Source organism: Chelonoidis abingdonii, chromosome 2 (assembly GCF_003597395.2).
Source record: "Chelonoidis abingdonii isolate Lonesome George chromosome 2, CheloAbing_2.0, whole genome shotgun sequence".
Lineage (NCBI taxonomy): Eukaryota > Metazoa > Chordata > Testudines > Testudinidae > Chelonoidis > Chelonoidis abingdonii.
In genome coordinates, this window is record NC_133770.1 from 130,702,485 (window position 1) to 130,720,273 (window position 17,789).

At 41.5% G+C, this 17,789-nt stretch overlaps 1 protein-coding gene across 2 annotated transcripts in view; it reads left to right on the forward strand.

The window, feature by feature from the left end:
• The window catches only part of SLC12A7 (solute carrier family 12 member 7), a 277,582-nt gene that overhangs the window by 238,872 nt on the left and 20,921 nt on the right, over positions 1-17,789 (forward strand). For both annotated transcript variants that reach the window (XM_032803704.2, XM_032803706.2), the window contains exon 21: positions 14,875-14,982. In XM_032803704.2, the coding sequence (XP_032659595.1) occupies positions 14,875-14,982 (108 nt within the window). The remainder of the gene's footprint in view (positions 1-14,874; positions 14,983-17,789) is intronic.

The following is a 17,789-nucleotide window of genomic DNA, read 5'->3' on the forward strand; positions in this document are numbered from 1 at the left end:
TTTTTGGATACAGACTAACATGGCTGCTACTCTGAAACCTATTTTCTGACTGTGATTTTAACTGGGAAACCTTAACATTACTTTACCATAAATTTTTGTATTTCATTTCCTAGTTACAAAATACTCAAAACTAAGAAAAGAGAGAATTCATGTTGCCTGTGCAATCTCAATTTGACCCCTTTGTATGTATGCTTTATGATACAGGTTTTAACTACATTATCACAAACTATTTTTTCCATAAGACCCTACCTCATTCAGTGCACAAGATGGAAAGCTTTCACTGAATGAGCAGCCATTCAAAATTTTGTTTTTATCCACAGTGTTTAATGTGTGACCCCTGTTTTGTTCACTGTACACTATTCAAATCCTATTATGAACACAGAATTATGAATTTCCTCAGAGCCTTTTCTTTGGCACTGATTAGAATAAGTATTGGAGTGCTTCAGAAACATAAATTAATTTTCATAATACCCCATGAGACTAGGGCTGTTATCCCCATTTATAAATTCAGGCACAAAGAAATTAAGGCAAACATTGTCAAAAGTGTCCACTAAATTTGGGTGCCCAATCTGAGATGATTATGGCCTCATTTTTAAGTGATTTTAGTATTGTATAGCAATTTATATGATCAAAGCACACCTCCAATTGACTTCAGCTGTAGCTGTGAATGTTCAGAGGTTCTGGAAATCAGGCCCCAGATACTTCATTTTGGGCTAAAAAAAAAGAGAAACACACAATTAGTGACATCTGTGAAAAGTTGGGTCTACATGACATGCCTAGTATAGGAATTCACTAGCATAGATAAGGATTTGAAACCAGTTCTCCAGGGCAGCATTCAGTTGCCTTAACCATAAGACCATTATTTCTTTTCCTGTAATCCTTGCCTCATTGACTACACACCTTCCAATTTCTGCAACAGATGAGACAGGAGAACAAACAAAGAACAATAGTGTGTGATCACTACACAAACAGGGGGCCGAATTAGGGTTGCATTGTCGTAGTCAGGAAGAAGCCATGCTGTAGTGTTCTGTATTCGAGTTTCTTAAGGGCTGATTGCTTCATGCCCAGATATATTGAATTGCTGTAGGCCAGGCAGAAGGTGACAAAGATGGGTATATCTAAGGCCAAGTCATCATTCACCATGATGGGACAGAACAGACTGTTCTAGCCAACAGGAAATGATAGGAAGTTGTGGATGCTGCTGTGTGAGAGCTTGTGATGAGCGAGGAATCCAAAAATAAGTTATAAATGTCTCCTTTTCCAGCCAGTCCCATTCTGCCCCCCAACTCTGGCTCACAGTCTCCACATCCAGTCTCAGTATTTCCACCCCTACTCTCAGTCTCCCCACTAGAATCCTTGTCCTAATTCCCTTACTCCTTCCCACCCTAGACTCCTTGTCCCTGTCTCCTTCCAAGCAAATCTCTCTCTTCTCCACCTCCTTCTAAGTCCCAGTCTACTACCTCCACCTCCCTCTCCCTCTTGTTCCTTCTGCATTCAGTCAGGCAGCTTCCTCCTCCACGCTACCTGGGCCCACCAAAGGAAGCATTAAGGGCATAAGAGAGATTGTCTCCTGGCTCTCGGGTACAGTGCCCAATGGAGAGCAGAAGCAGGAATTGCAGGAAATCCTTCTCAGCCCCTGAATCTCTGGGGTGGAGCATGTTCAGTCTCTCTGTGGCAATGGTTCATGTGCCCTCCAGTAAGGACATAGGAGATGTGAGAGGATGGAGCATGCCTAGTACAGAAGGAATTTTCTGATAATCTAGCTGCCAAATTCTAAGAGCATGAGATTTTTCAAAGGTTTATAACTTGGCCAAATTTGGGCAGATTTTCACAGGAATGGAAAAGGCACATCCCTGACACCCAGGGCCGGCGCTTGCATTTAGGTGGCCTAGGCAATTGCCTAGGGCGCCAGGATTATTAGGGGGTGGCATTTTGTCGGGGGGGGGGAGCAGGTGGCTCCGGTTGACCTGCTGCAGTTGTGCCTGCAGACGGTCCGCTGCTCCCGCAGCTCTGGTGGACCTCCTGCAGGCACGACTATGGCAGCTCCACCGGAGCCGCAGACCAGGGGACCCTCCGGAGGCACGACTGCGGCAGGTCCACCGGAGCCACAGGACCAGCGCGCGGGGCGGTGAAATGGCCGTGCACCTAGGGCGCTAAAAATACTAGCGCCGGTCCTGGTGACACCTGTACCAAATTTCAAGCCCCTGCTCCAAAGCATTGAAGAGCTAGAGCTTTTCAATGAAATGGTTGTAAGAATTTTCTTAACACAAGCAAAATGTATTTGGCTACCTATGCCAACCTATCATAAATAAAATAAAATTAGACAAAAACGTTGACAAAAAGATTCACTGCCAATAAAGGAATCTCCTAGCTCTTAGTTTCAAATTTCCACTCAACATCAATGGTTTATTGATCAAGGGTCTCTAACAATATTTTTCTTAAAAATAACCTGTCATTTTACCTTCCCTCTGCCTCCCCTCACCCCAAGGAGGTATTTACCATCAGCTCCAAAAGTCGCTCCAAAACATTTTCCAATTAATTTTCACCAACATATAGGGGCATGAACTTAATTTAGAGGTGTCAGCTTCTCCATCACCTCAATGAGCAATGCCAGTGGAAAGTCAAGCAGAGAAGGCTCAATTTTTCCCTACTGGGGAGAGACAGAAATAGCTATGTGTGGTTCCAAGCTGTTTTAGCCACAAAATAATTTGAAGATTCCTTGAAGCAAAAATGCACAATCCTGTCCTCTGAAGTAAGCAAATCCTGATTAAGCCAATTGTTTACCACCTGAAACTGCTTCTTTAGTTAGAATTTTGCAGGTGCTTTGGTGAAGGTGAAGAAACAGAACCACAGCAAAAGTTTGCAAAATTCTCTATGCTGCTATTGGTCAAAGTGTCAGCATGACTTCCAGCATCAGCATTTTACCCATTTTCCTTCTTGGTTCATGAGTTGCAGGTCTCCAGCGAGGATGAAGCTGCAGAGATGATACTTAAGAGCCACTCTCTGGTTACTCGAGGATAAAAAATTATTAGAATGTCTTAGAGGCCTCATTGGTAGAGTGCCTCTTAGAAAAACAGTATTCATTGTGTTCACCTTCTGAAACATAGTAGGGTGCCTCAGCCTCTGAGACTGTGCAATTAAAACAGCTCCTTCTTTCCAGAGGGGAGAGGTTCCCCTGGATGTAGCACGAGATGGGTGCCATCTCCACACATTCCCAATCCAGCCCAAGCATAAGATCCAGAGTGAGCCAAAAAACAGAGTTTCATGCTTGTCACTTTGGCAATGAAATTATTATGATGCTTCCCCACCTCATATTTACAATCTAATCTACATCTGTAGAGTGTCCAGAATAGCTTTTACTACTATGTCAACTACCTTAACTGCCAATCAATTAATGAGATAAAACCTAGTGTAGATATACTCTTGGTGTGAAATTTCTCATTGTCTTAGGTTTTATGCCCAGTTAATTTTCTGTGTAGTTTTTGTTGGGTTTCTCATGGTAGATTTTTCATAGGAATTCTTTGAAATTGGGGTCTGGTTGAAATTCGTCCTTGTCAGTCTGACCTTTCATTTTTTTACTCATCTTTTAAGAAAAGTTATCAAACTATATAAAATTTATACAGAGGTGTATCCTGAGTAGATCTAGTATATTGTGTATTTTTTAAAAGTTGGATTTAGAGTTATTCTTAGTCATTGTCACAACTTGGTCCAGTCCTGGTCTCAGAATGAACGCCAGTCTGCTATGGGAGAGACCCGGTGTTGAGGTCTGGGTAGTAATGGATCACTGTTTCTAGTTCTGGGTTACTCAGGTATGGATTCCAAGAGCAGACCCCGTGTTCGACACTCCTCTTGGCAGTGGAGGTCCCATAATCCGTTTGCCTAGACATGACTAGTGCCTCAGCCCTTCTGAATCCCCTAGTTGCTTAGACACAATCCCTCCAGAGTCCACCTAGCTGTGTGAGCTGGTTTTCATAGTCACACCCTTCAGGGACCATATGGAGACACGCAGGCTTTGCAAAGGAATTTCTTAAAGGGGTATGTGCGCGCGCGCACACACACACTCAAAACTCAAACTGCTTAAGAGATTTACAGATCTATGGAAAAAGCAAGAAACACCTGAACACAATTCTGTCCCTCAGAGTCCTCACTACTCTCAAGCATCTTTTGGAATTTGGGTAGTGTCTGGGAAGCCATGGCCCCTCTTTTGCCATGCTATTTGATCTTCCCTTTCTGGCATGGGCCTGGCCCCCTCTGCTTAAAAGGCATGTGTCTTTTTACAGCTTGACCCCATTTTTCTTTCTGTCCTTCTTCTCGGTTTTTTCATTCCCCTTCAAGTTGAGTTGGTGGCAGAAAGGAATTTAAAAATCAGTGGTTCAGCCTGTTGCCCCCATCTTGGTAATGCATTCAGTTGTTCATGGCCCTTTATGTTCCTGTTTCATTTAGAATCAGACATCTGGGCACCATCTTCCCTAACATAAGAGTGCTGATGCAATCTAACATGGCAGTTACAGTATACAGTGAAGTACATAATAAAAGTTACACTCAGAACAGAGGCTGAAATACAACATGATATTCATTAAATCAGACTGGAGACACAGACGTAACCTCCAAACTGTACATGGAAGTATTTCATTATTTTAAAATTATATCAGTCTTGAAGTTATTTTTTTATTGCGCTGGAACGCTAGTGGAGGGAGGAGCTATAAATATTATTAGCTTTTTTTATTTACATTCAGCCACAATGAAAGTTGTATACTGTATATTCTACTTTCCCTCTTGGCAGTCAGATTGACACTATTTAACAAAATAAAGTTACTTACTTTACCTGCAGTTATTGCTATCTGACTATTCTTTTCTACAGAAATTCCCAGCTTTCCTCAATGCTGACACAGACTTCAATGGCTTAATCCAAAAAAATTTAAAAAAAAATAAATTCTAGTCAATTAGCGTCTTAAAATGTACTTCATTAGGGTTTGGATCAATTGGTCACAGAAATCTTATTGAGAAAGGAAGTACACAGTCAAAACACCATTATCAACTTTTGCTTCAAGAAAATAGTCTCCCTAGTGCAGAAAAAAACCCCATCTTTCACAAATCTTTCTTCTTCGAGTAGATGTCTCTCTGAGTGCTTCACCATATAATGTGCACATGCATGTGTGCTCTCAACCAAAGATTTGAATTAGCAATGTCTACCAATTCATGCCTGTGCACTACACGACCTCGGGCTTTAGAGCAAAGGCATAGAGGGAGATGTGAACCTGTTGCTGCTCTAGTTTTTTCTCAAATGCTGTAGCTTGAGACAGGGCAACTGCATGTCTGCTGCTTCCAAATAGCTACTTATTTATTCATTCTTTTATTATTTCTTTTATTTTCTTAGTAACTTATTTTTTCTCGTTAAGGTCAAATCTGTGCCTTAATGGGGGTTTCACCCACTTTTCTTTTCCCTGGTCTCTGGGATCAATTCCTTGTCCCTGTCAGCCACATATCTGTGGTATGCCAAAGATCTGGGATTAAGAGCTTGCCAGGTGTGCAGTAGGTTTTTGCTCTTGAATGACGAGCATTTTAGCTGTCTCTGGTGTCTTGGAGACACTTGTATCCCATCCAAGTGTAAAATTTGCTGGGGATTTAAAAGAAGGTATTGCAAAGAAAGGCTGAAGATTCTCCTCCTGGAGCTTTCCCCAAGGCCTGTGCGGTCTGAATCCCCACCCAATACTTCTGTACCTACTGGGACTATTTTGAAAATGAAGCACTCTAAACGCAAAAGTCTCTCCTGAGAAAAGAAAAAGAGGTAGGACTTTGAACTGTTTCCTGTGAGACCTTGTGTCTGGAATGGGTACCTCTGGGCTTCTATCAAACATCACAGTACCATCTATACAGAAGTCTGGTGATAAGCCTCTTAGCAAGAAGCAATGAGAGCCATCTTCCCTAGCACTTTCCAGGCATCGAGACTCATATAAATGTATGGACATTCAACACACCGGTATCACCTTCATCTCAGCCCTCTCTTACCCTGTTCCTTCTCTGGTACCATCTTCTTTGGGTTATATGGGCTTGGAGCAAAGGGATCCCACCTGAAGAGCACCATCAGCACTCTCCTCAATCACAACTCTCTTCCTGACTTAGGCTCTGGTACTGTCTTTGGTCTTGACTATACATCATTATAGCCCTCTGGCAGCCTCTAGGTTTCTTACACATGAAGACCTCTTCATTTTGAAGGAACTGGAGTCCCACCTCTTTAGGAACACTAAGAGGAGTTTACCACCAGTACTGCTATGTCTGCCAACCACCTCCTTTCTTCAGATTGCAGCAAGAGTTGAACCTCTGGTACTTATCTATCCACCAGTACCTGCAGCATGGACACAACTGCTGGTTCCACCTCTGGCACTGATGCCCGCAGCACTTCCTTTGGACTCAAGGGACGATACCCCAGACTCAGAGATCTTGGTGTAGGCTTCTTCTGTAGATTACTATATCCAACACCTTAAGAAGTGTACCCTGACAAAGACTCACCAGATTCCAAAAGGTGCTCTGAGCCCTCTGAATATGAATTTCCTTGGGGTCTCTTCCCCTACTTACCTCCTCAGTGGGCCTATTGAAATCCTTGGACAGCCAGTGGGCACCAATTCAACGGGATTCCCATCTTCATGTTTCATGTTTAGACATTTCTTAGGCTCCATAACAGCCATCAGCATCACAACTTCAAATAAATCCTCCTCCTTCCCAGGAGACATGGTGATGCCACAACCACCTTCCTATGCAGATGATTTTAGGTCCTTCTGGGACAGATTGCAGAATCTCTTCAACCTTTCATTGAAGAGTACAAGAATCCCAGCACTTTGTCTTGGACCTTCTTCATACCACCCCCTCAAGCCAAGATTGCACTGCCTGTTAACCAGCCACTCTTCTCACTAGCCTGTAATATATGGCAGACCCCTGCCACTCTTGCACCTACCTGCAAATGGGCAGACAAAAAATATTACATACCAGCCAAGGAACTGTAATAGTTATTCTCTTATCTCATCCCCAACTCCTTGGTAGTAGATACAGCTAACGAGATAAACCACTGAGCTCACTCAAGATTCACACCTTTTGATAAAGGAGGATGTTATTCCTCTGCTGCTCTCCATTTTGAAGTAGCAACTTATCAACCCCGATGGCAAAATATGGTTTCAACAGATTTTTTTCTCATTTTATTGATGATTTGCTACAGAAAACAAAGTGGAGCAGTATCAAACACTCATTTTGGAGGCAAATTTATCATGAAGGCTATCTTTACAGGCTGCCCTCAATGCTGCTGACACAGCTTTAGATTCCTTAGCCACTGCTATTGTTTGTTTTGCAATGAGCCTCTCGGCTGCAACCCTCTAGGCTCCCTAGGAAGATACAAAACACAGTGAAAGATCTTGCCTTCCATGTGCTGAAGCCATTCAGTGGTAATACTTCGCTACACTTCCTCAAGGATTTGTGGGCAACACTGAGGTCTCCTGAGATAACAAAGAGACTTTTCAGTAAATCACAGACAGCACAGCAATCCCAGCCATTCCATTCCCAACCATATCTATTACAGACCCATGGAACCTTCTCGAAGGAGGCCCAGATTCCAAAAGAGAGTGCCACCTCAAACGGCAACCTCCTTACCCAGGCCCCCTTCCAAATGATTGTTTTGACAATTTGGTCACGGGCTACAAACAATCCCCTCCCCCAGATTTTCTGTCCAAACTAGTCTTCCACTTCCCCTTCAGGGACCACCTGTCACAGTTTTACCTTCTTGGGAGCTTATCACCACTGACAGGTGGATTTTAAAGATGGAGGCTACGGGATACTCTATCCATTTCTATGCTGTGCCTCTCTCCCATCCCCATCCCTCTCATGAGGATCTTTTAAAGCAGGAGGTTCAATCCGTAGTGCAGTTGGGGGTGATAGTTCCCTCAGAATTTGTGGAAAGAGAGTTTTATTCCAAATAGTTCTGGTTCCCAAAAGAAACATGGTTAGAGAGTGATCCTAGACCTCTGGAACCTGAATACTTAAATCCTTTCACAGCACTTCAAGATGGTAACTTTGACTTCCATATACCCAGCCCTGAATCAAGGGGATTGGTTTATTGCTCTCAGCCCAAGACACATATTTTCACATTGCTGTGCACCCTTCCTTCAAGCTTTTTCTGCACTTCTTCATTGGCTCAGAATGCTATTAATACCCGTGTTTCCCTTCAGACTCTCCCAGCCACATTGGTCTTTATGACAGTCTTCTCAATAGTGGCAGCTCACCTGCGTCAAGACAGTATTAAAGTTTTCCCCTATCTGGACAACTGTCTTCTAAAGGGGCATTCTGCTCTAGAGGTTCAGTCTGCAACCAACAAGGCTCTAACGCTGTTCCAATTCCAGGGTCTTTGTATCAACCTGAAAAGTCCACATTAACATCTGTTCAATGGTAGACTTCACTACCATAGGGCAGATTCTCTGCCATATCCAGTCTGGTCACTACCCTCCAGCTGAGTCTAATAACCTGTCTTCAACTCCTAGATCCCATGTTGGTCTCAACATTTGTCAATTCACATGCAAAACTACATCTCCAATGCCTTCAGGCCTGGCTCAGAACCATTTACACATCAAACAAGCACAGCCTTAGTGAGCAAGGTTCTATACCCTCACAGATGCTGGACGTCCTCAGGTGGTGGCAAGACCCCTTGCAGATCTGTCTGGGAGAACCATTCTCATACCTGCCACTAACAGGTGTGTGGGGAGCCCTCTTGCAAAGATCTACTGCTCAGGAAAGATGGTCTCCACAGGAAATATTACTTTACATCAATTAATCTACAGCTGATTTGTTTTGCATGTCAGCACTAGACATTTAGGGACACCATGTCAGAATAATGATAGACACAGGACAACAATGTACTATGTAAATCAACAAGGTGGAGCAAGATCCCAGTCCTTATATACAGAATCTCTAAAGCTACGGAACTGGTGCATTGCCTGCCCCATAGAGATTTCCACTGTTTACCTTACTCAGGTATCCAGAATACAGTGGTAGATGCCCTAAGCAGAAACTTTCCTCAGGACCACAAGTGGTTGCTCAACAACCTGATATTTCACACTTGCAGAGTTTGGGGCCTCCTGATAGTGGATCTCCTTGCCAACCAGACCAATACGAAATACCACATCTTTTTCTCCAAAGGGGGACTATGTCACAAGTCTTTAGGAGATGCCCTCCTAGTCCTCTATCCTTGCACCCTCCTCTGTGCCTTCCCTTCAGCAATGCTAATCCTCATGGCATTAATCAAACTGTGGTTGAAGCAGGCGAGGATCATCTTAATAGCGCCTTCTTGGACAAGACAAGAGTCAGCTCTACTTCACCTTCCTGTAGAGATACTTCACCGTCATACCCTGAAATTGAACCTACTAACACAGAACTTGGGCATCATGAGCCATCCCAACCTTGTATCACTGATCCTCAAGGCCTCGCTCCTTGATAATTCTCAATCTTAAAGGTGAACTATTCATCTGAAGTACAGTCCGTAGTGCTAAATAGTAGAAATCCACCGGCCACGTGAAAGGCTTAACTATAGAAGTGGAAATGCTTCCTGTCCTGATATTTCTGTCAATATATAGCCTCTCTTGAATCTTCTCTCTCCAGGATGCTTGATTACCTGCTTAAATTAAAAACACAGGACTACCTATGAGTTCTGTCATGATATACATGGCAGCTATTGTGGCCTTTCATTTGCCTATTGAGGGCCTCTTTTATTTGGTCATGCTACCACCGTAAGATTCCTTAAGGGTTTATCTAATCTGTTCTCTCATATTGAGAACCCCACATCTTCTTGAAATCTTAATTTAGTTCCCTTAAGGAAACCTCCTTTGGAACCTATGACAGGCAGATTTGTTCCTCCATCTTTCCTGTAAGACCTTTTTCCTGGTAGCCATCACCTTGGCTAGAAGGGTGGGAGGGCTCACCTTACATTGCCTTCTATTGTGTTGCGGTCACACTATACCCACATCCTTGGTTTATACCATATCAGGCATGATAACTGTCTGCCAGTGTTCTGCTCCAAACTTCACTCCTCCAGAGAAGTGACAAGCCTTCACACTTTAGGTGTTCAGAGGGCATTTCTAGATTTCCCCTAGACTGTTCATATCCTTTTCTGAATGAATGAATGAAAGGACAATTGATCTCTTCTCAAAGATTATCAAAGTGGGTTGCTGTCATGGTATAATTCCCCACTCTGAACCTTAGCGTCCAAAAGATGGAGTACCAGCATGAATTCCTCTAAGCTTAATTACCAGCTTAGAACCTGTAGCGCTGTCACCAACCAGGAATTCCAGTGCCTGGTACATCTGAGCCCCAAGAATTGCCACGGGGAACCCCAAGACCAGACCCTTGGATCTACACATAGGAAAGTAAACCTTTCCCCACCAGTTGCCTTCTCCCAGGCTCCCTCCCTGCGTACCCTGGAAAGATCACTAGTGATTCAAACTCCCTGAATCTTAAACAGAGAGGAAAATGCCACCTTTCCCCCTCCTTCTCTTCTCCCCTCCCAGACTACTCCTGAGGAGACAGTACATCTAATACAGAGAGAATTTAAGCCTTTCTCTCCCCCTTCCCTCTCTTCTCCCCACCAATTCCCTGGTGAATCCAGACCCCATCCCTGGGGTTTCCCAGAAATAAAAAACAATCAGGTTCTTAACAGGAAAATTTAATTAAAGAGAAAGAACAGTAAACATTTAATCTTTGTAAATTAAAAATGGAATAGGTAAAGGTCTTCAGGCTATTAGACAGCTGGGAATACCCTCCCAGCCTAAGTATACACAGTATTAAATTTAAATCCTTCAGCAAATTACAATTTTGAACTCCTCCAGCCAAAAACAAAATTGAACCTCTTCCAGCCACAATGCACATTTGCAAAAGAAAACAAAACATAAGCCTAACTCGCCTTATCTACCAGTACTTACTATTTGAACTATAAGGCCTGTTAACAGAGAGATTTGGAGGAACCCTGTTGCACGTATGGTCACTCTCAGAACCCAGAGAGAACAACAACCAAAACTAACCGCGCACACACAAACTTCCCTCCCTCAAGATTTGAAAGTATCCTGTCCCCTGATTGGTCCTCTGGTCAGGTGACAGCCAGGCTCACTGATCTTGTTAACCCTTTACAGACAAAAGAGATATGAAGTGCTTCTGTTCTATTAACTCTTACTTATCTGTTTATGACAGTTGCATCATAGCCTGATACAAGATTGCTGTGGTACAACTCCCTGTCAAAGTGGCAGCATACTCCACTAGGGCTAAATCCATTTCTGTCACTCTCATCAAAGACATCCTCATCTCTGAAAGTTTCAGGGCCACAATTTGGTCTTCAGTTCACATATTCTCCAAACATTACAATATTCTTTCTGTGCCAGCTTTTGGTGAAGTTGTCCTCTGCACCATCTTGGATCTGCCTCCTCAGCACCCACGTCCATGTTGAGTTACTTCTTGGGAATTGAGCACTCATAGGAACTATACTCAAAGAAGGAGAGGTTATTTACCTTTTAGGAACTTGAGTTCTTCAAGATATTTTCTCTCCATGGGTTCTCCCCACCTTCTTTCCCATCTAGCTTTGTGGTTGACAAGGAACTGGAGTGGTGGCAGATCCACTTCTCCTCATATTTCCTCACTCTGAAGCATGAGGCCATGTAGAATCATGGAATCATAGGATTAGAAGGGACTGCAAGGGCCATCTAGTCTAATCCCCATCTAGCATAGCCTGCAGGCACAGACCTGCAGACACTGCTAACTCAAATCTCTGACCAAGAGTGCAAGGGCATGTTCATATCCTATGGTAGCGCACCCATAGGGCCAACACTTCTCAAAGAACTCAAGTTACTGAAAGGTAAGTAATCTCTCCTGAGTTTCCAGTTTGAGAGGGGACTTTAAAGGCAAACACAATGAGGACCCTACTCCAGTGAAGTATATGCATACCTTTAAGCACATTCATAATACCATTGATTTCAGTAAGATTACTTATGTTCTTAAAGTTACGCTTTGCTTAAATGCTTTTCTGAATCAAGGCCTAGAAGAGGCTTCAAGAGATCCATGAAAACACTAGCTTCAAGAGCCATTTCAAATGAGGGAGTCGAGGTTGTGGGTATTGAAACCGGGACTGAGTGATACATTTGAGCCATGATGCCATGAAGGACATGTGTTACACTAGCTTGGGGTGTCCAGGATGGTGAGTCCCCTTGTTATCCCTCTGCTTCAGTAAGAGAGAAAATTACTTGTGCTTAACTGACACCTCCAGTCTATCACCCAAACAATCTCCTCAGGGCTCTACTAACCCCTTACTTTGCTGTGCAGGGTAGTAATAGGTGCACCCCGGTTCCCAAGCCCCTATGAAAGCATCCAGCCCTTGTCACTGGACACTCACAGAAATTACCAGGTAAGATGTCCCTGATGGAACAGTCTACACCCAGCTTGACTGGTACTTCTCAGGATTAGGTTCTTGATAACATCACAGCACTGAGATATATGTATAGTGAAATGAACATAAGTTTATTATCAAAGATTAAGATTTAAGACATAGTGAGTAAGGATAATAAATGAAAACAGAAATATTTACATATAATACTGAAGTATAACATGCTTCTTATAGATTAAACTTAACTTTAACAGGCTATCCAGCTGCATAAAAGCAGTCTTATCTCACCTAAAGCTTTCTTGCAGCATTTCCAACCAGGACCAGCTGGGATCTCATTTTCATGAATGCAGTCATATTGCCTGATTTACTTCTTCAAGTTCAGGATAATGGGGTGCTGTCCCTGTCCGCCAGTTACAGACCAATAAACCTTTGAAGTACAACCCAAGACAAAGCTTTTTCCCCCTGCTGTCCTCTTCCTGTTAAATCTCATCTGCATTTAGCTTAGACTAATGTTTGTGACTGAGACGAATACTTGATTTACATTTCCACAGATAGTTGGATAAACACTGCTGGTCTGTCAGAAAACCCCTTTTTCACCTCTGCTGGGGAGTAATACCTTGATACAAACTATAAGCATATATTTTGAGCATATAGACATAACTTTTTAAATATCATCAGTACATACATTTCACAGCAATATTAATGACCAGTGTGACCTTGGCTTTCATTTAAGATCTTACATGATACTCTTTACGGATAAGTACTATGAAACAATGTATTCATAGGCTATTAGGGTTGGAAGGAACTTCAAGAAGTCATCTAGTCCAACCCCCTGCTCAAAGCAGGACCAATCCTCAGACAGAAATTGAACTCACAAGCCTGGGTTTAGCAGGCCAATGCTCAAACCACTGAGCTATCCCTCCCCCCATTATTAGGTATAATGAGATTGTGAGACCCGATAGGAATTGTTGACACAAAATAGTGAATCCTTTGCCAACTGGCACCAACGGGTCACTATGTCACAGCATGTTAATGGCCATATAGGTAAGGCAGAAGTAAGGGCTTTTTTTGTTTGTTTTATTTGGACATGTGGGCGGAGAGAAAATACTAATCCAGTGTCATCAGAAACATCCAGGCATCAGCAGGTTTAAGCTGCAGTAAGGCACTATTGGAAGCACAAGTTAATGTCAGTATTTTTTGTCATGTTTGACACTGACAAACTTCAGAAGTGAAGAGGAGAGGCTATTTTTAAGTAAACCTCAATGAAAACATCCATAGAACATAGAGCTTCCAAGAGCATTGATCTATGTAGGAGAGTTTAGGCAGGGTAACTATTCTTGATAAATGTGTGTATTTTTTAAAGTCTTTTTACTCCTGTCTTTTGAAAGGGTAAGTCCATCATGTTTCGTGTTTTTTGTGAATTTTTTCAGATTTGGTAATGTATTTACAGTAATGAAGAAGAAATTGCAGTCTTCTGGCATTTACTAATTTCAGTCTAAATCCAAGTGATCCTTTCAGAATCATGTTATAGCCATTCTTTTCAGAGATTCATTTTGAGTAATGATTTACGTCATGAGTTCTTTAGAACTGCTATACATATATTTGGAAAATATTCCCTTCTTAGAACTTCTTTGTGCTCCTTATTTGCCAAAATGACTGTTTTCTGCTTTGTATTTTGTTGTGTGTGAAATAACTATTTCTGGTATTTCAGTTTGATTAATGCCACTACTTCTTCCAGCCATAACAACCTCAGTTAGAATATTTTACTAATTTGTAGAGCATATTTTAAATGGATATGTTTGTTTATTTTGTTCTCATTAAGAATGTTATCTCTGTTTTGTTATATAGTTACACTTAATTTTTGTTCAATGTCTCAAGACACAAAGAACCATATTTTTTATTAAAGTCTTGCCTCTTTACCCTTCTCTGGTGCACAAAAGAGCTGCAAATTGTATGGAATCAGCCCCCCAGGAAATACCCCTGGTGTTAGCTTGTTTCCTAGGCAGTGTAGAGGTTGTGTCAGTTCTGCACCACCACCACTCCCCTCACAGCCCTCCCACCATTGGAGGCATGCTAGAGGTGCAGTTACAAGCCTGTGGACTAGAGGGGTTGGGGCCAGAATACAGGAGCTGCAAAGATGGTTTAAAAGGTGGCCTTTGTCCCATCCTTGTTCCTGCAGTCAGTATAAGAACAGAGCAATGGAAAGTCTTGTATCTTAAATTTTTCTGATATGATACAGTATCTAGTGGCATATTTTTGAAGGAGTATTTTAATACTGTGTAGACTTGAAAATTAGAATTCCAAAGCATTGAAAACAGAAGATATTTACCAAATATAGACTTGGAAATACTGTCAGGATGTAAATGAACACAAATTAAGCAAACCCCAGGATGTTACCCAAATGATGGAGGTGGGTGGGGGAGGGTTGTAAATGAGATTTTTCTCCTTTTAATGATGGCATATTTATTTTGCAGTTTGAAAATGATATTTCAGCATTCACGTATGAGAAAACTCTTATGATGGAGCAGAGATCTCAGATGTTGAAACAGATGCAGCTGTCTAAGAATGAAAGGGAAAGAGAGGTAAACTATTTAACTTGACTATAAATTTTATGAAAACCAAGTATAAGCAAGTGGAAGTGGTAATGCTAGGCCATGATCTCTAACAATTTCATAACAAATAAATAAAATAAAACCTCTTTTGTTATGAATTTTGTGCTAATTTATCAGTTGTAAGAGAATATTTGATTTACTTGATTTTTTTGTGTATGACTCATTAGTATTAGCTCTAAACAATACTGAAATACTAGAATTACTACAGTTCCAGCATAACTACAGCAGTAGATTGGAGCTTAAAATACTGCACTAACAGTATCTGTTTGTATGCTTGTCATCAAACATATCTATCTTCCTGGGTTTTGAGGATTTTAAAAATTTCACTGAAGAATTTTAAAGTATATTATTTTGAGTTAAATAGTCTATATAACCTTATATTTTTCAGTAATGCTATTTTTGCTATCACATCAGAATTTGAAATCTGCAAGTTTTGACAAAACAATTCAGAAAATGACACTATATCCAACATATTGCAAGGATTTTTAATGAATCTGTAAACTCTGAGGTTGTACCCTATGGCTGGAGAATTGCTAATATAGTACTGTGACATTACCCAGGATACAATTTAGGCTGTTGAACAGCTATGTCCCCTTTAATCTCTAGCCTGGGGTGCTTTTTACATTGCTTTGCTGTTAGAACAGCCACTCTTGGCCTGCTTACACAGCCTTCAGCATGCAAATTAACTCGCAGCTAAACACATGAGCAAGCTGGCCAGTCACTCATGAATTACATACAGGGTGACATCTGCAAATTCTTAGTGTCAGACTTTCCCTCAGAGATGTGCATCTTGTGCTGTCCAGCACACTACTGAACAATGCAAGCTCATAGAAAGTCCGTCATTTCATCAAAGAAAATGATATATGCACCAGCCTTGCTAGCCGACTATCTCTCATTTTTATATCATCCTCCCCTCTTTGAGGATTACCCCCAGCTGGTGTGTAGGCAACACATAGTCTCTTGTGGATATGAGGGTTGAACCGTCTCTGTGATGAAATGTAAATTTCTTGTTTACACCTTCCTGTTGATGAAGAATGGCATTGATAGCTTTTTAACACCTGACTGGGTGCTAGGATGTCTTTGTCTCTGAAAAACTGTTTTGTGGCTGCTTGTCTTAACTTTGGAGCATGTTAGAACAATGATACATAGTAGAATCTAATAACTTCTCATACAATATTGATACACACATTTTGCCAGGACATCAATATTCAGCAGATTGAGTTTTCAAATGATATCTCACAAGGCATACTTTATACAAAATTTATCATAGTCTTGTAAGAGTGATGACCAAAAAAATATAGGATGTCACAAGTATCTATTTTTAAGAAAGGAGAGAAAAGTGATCCGGGAAACTACAGGCCTGTTAGTTTGACCTCAATCGTATGCAAGATCTTGGAACAAATTTTGAAAGAGAGGCAAATAGTATTTGGGAAAAATTACAACATAGTTTTACAAAAGGCAGATCATGCTAGACCAGCCTGATCTCTTTCTTTGAGAAGATAACTGGGTTTTTGTAGACAAAGGAAATGTAGATCTAATCTACCTGGATTTCAGTAAGGCATTTGATACTGTTCCACATGATAAATTATTAGTTAAATTAGAGAAGATGGGAATTAATATAAGAATTGAAGTGTGGATAAGGAACTGGTTAAAGGGGAGACTACAACAGGTCATATTGAAAGGTGAATTCAGGTTGGAGGAAGGTTGGTAGTGGAGTTCCTGAGGGATCAATCTTGGGACCTATCTAACATTTTTATTAATGGTCTTGGCACAGAAGTGGGAGTGTGTTAATAAAATTTGCAGATGAGAAAAAGTTGGGAGGTATTTCCAATACAGAGGAGGACTGGAATATCACACAAGAAGATCTGGAGGACCTTGAAAATTGGAACAGTAGAAATGGGATGAAATTTAATAGTGCAAAGTCATGCACTCAGAGACTAACAATAAGAATGTTTGCTATAGGTTGGGGACTTATCAGTTGGAAGCAACAGAGGAGGAGAAAGATCTGGGTGTACTGGTTGATCGCAGGATGACTATGAGCCGCCAGTGTGATGAAGCTGTGAAAAAGGCTAAAGCAGTCCTAGTATGCATCAGGAAAGGTATCTGCAGTAGAGACAGGGAAGTGTTAGTACCATTATACAAGGCACTGGTAAGACCTCATCTGGAATACTGTGTGCAGTTCTAGTCTCCCATGTTTAAGAAAGATTAATTCAAATTGGAACAGGTATAGAGAAAGACTACTAGGATGATCAGGTGAATTTGAGTCTCTTACCTTATGAGATGAGATTCAAAGAGCTTGGCTTAATTAGTCTAACCAAAAGAAGGCTGAGGGGAGATACGATTGCTGTATGTAAATACACCAGAGAGATAAATACCAGGAAGGGAGAGTTGTCTAAATGAAGTGCTACTGTTGACACAAGAACAAATGGCTATAAACTGGTCATCAATAAGTTTAGGTTTCAAATTAGATGAAGGTTTCTAACTATCAGAGGAGTGAAGTTCTGGAACAGCCTTCTAAAAAAAGTAGTGATGGCAAAAACCTAACTGGCTTCAAGACTGAGCTTGATAAGTTTATGGAGGGTATAGTATGATGAGACTGCTTACAATGGCATGTAGCTGATCTGTGACTGCTAGCTGCAAATATCTCTAGTGGCCGGTGATGGGACACTAGATGTGGAAGTCTCTAAGTAACTACGGATAATTCTTTTCTGCGTGTCTGGCTGTTGGGTTTTGCCCACATGCTCAGAGTTGCCATATTTGGGGTTGGGAAGGAATTC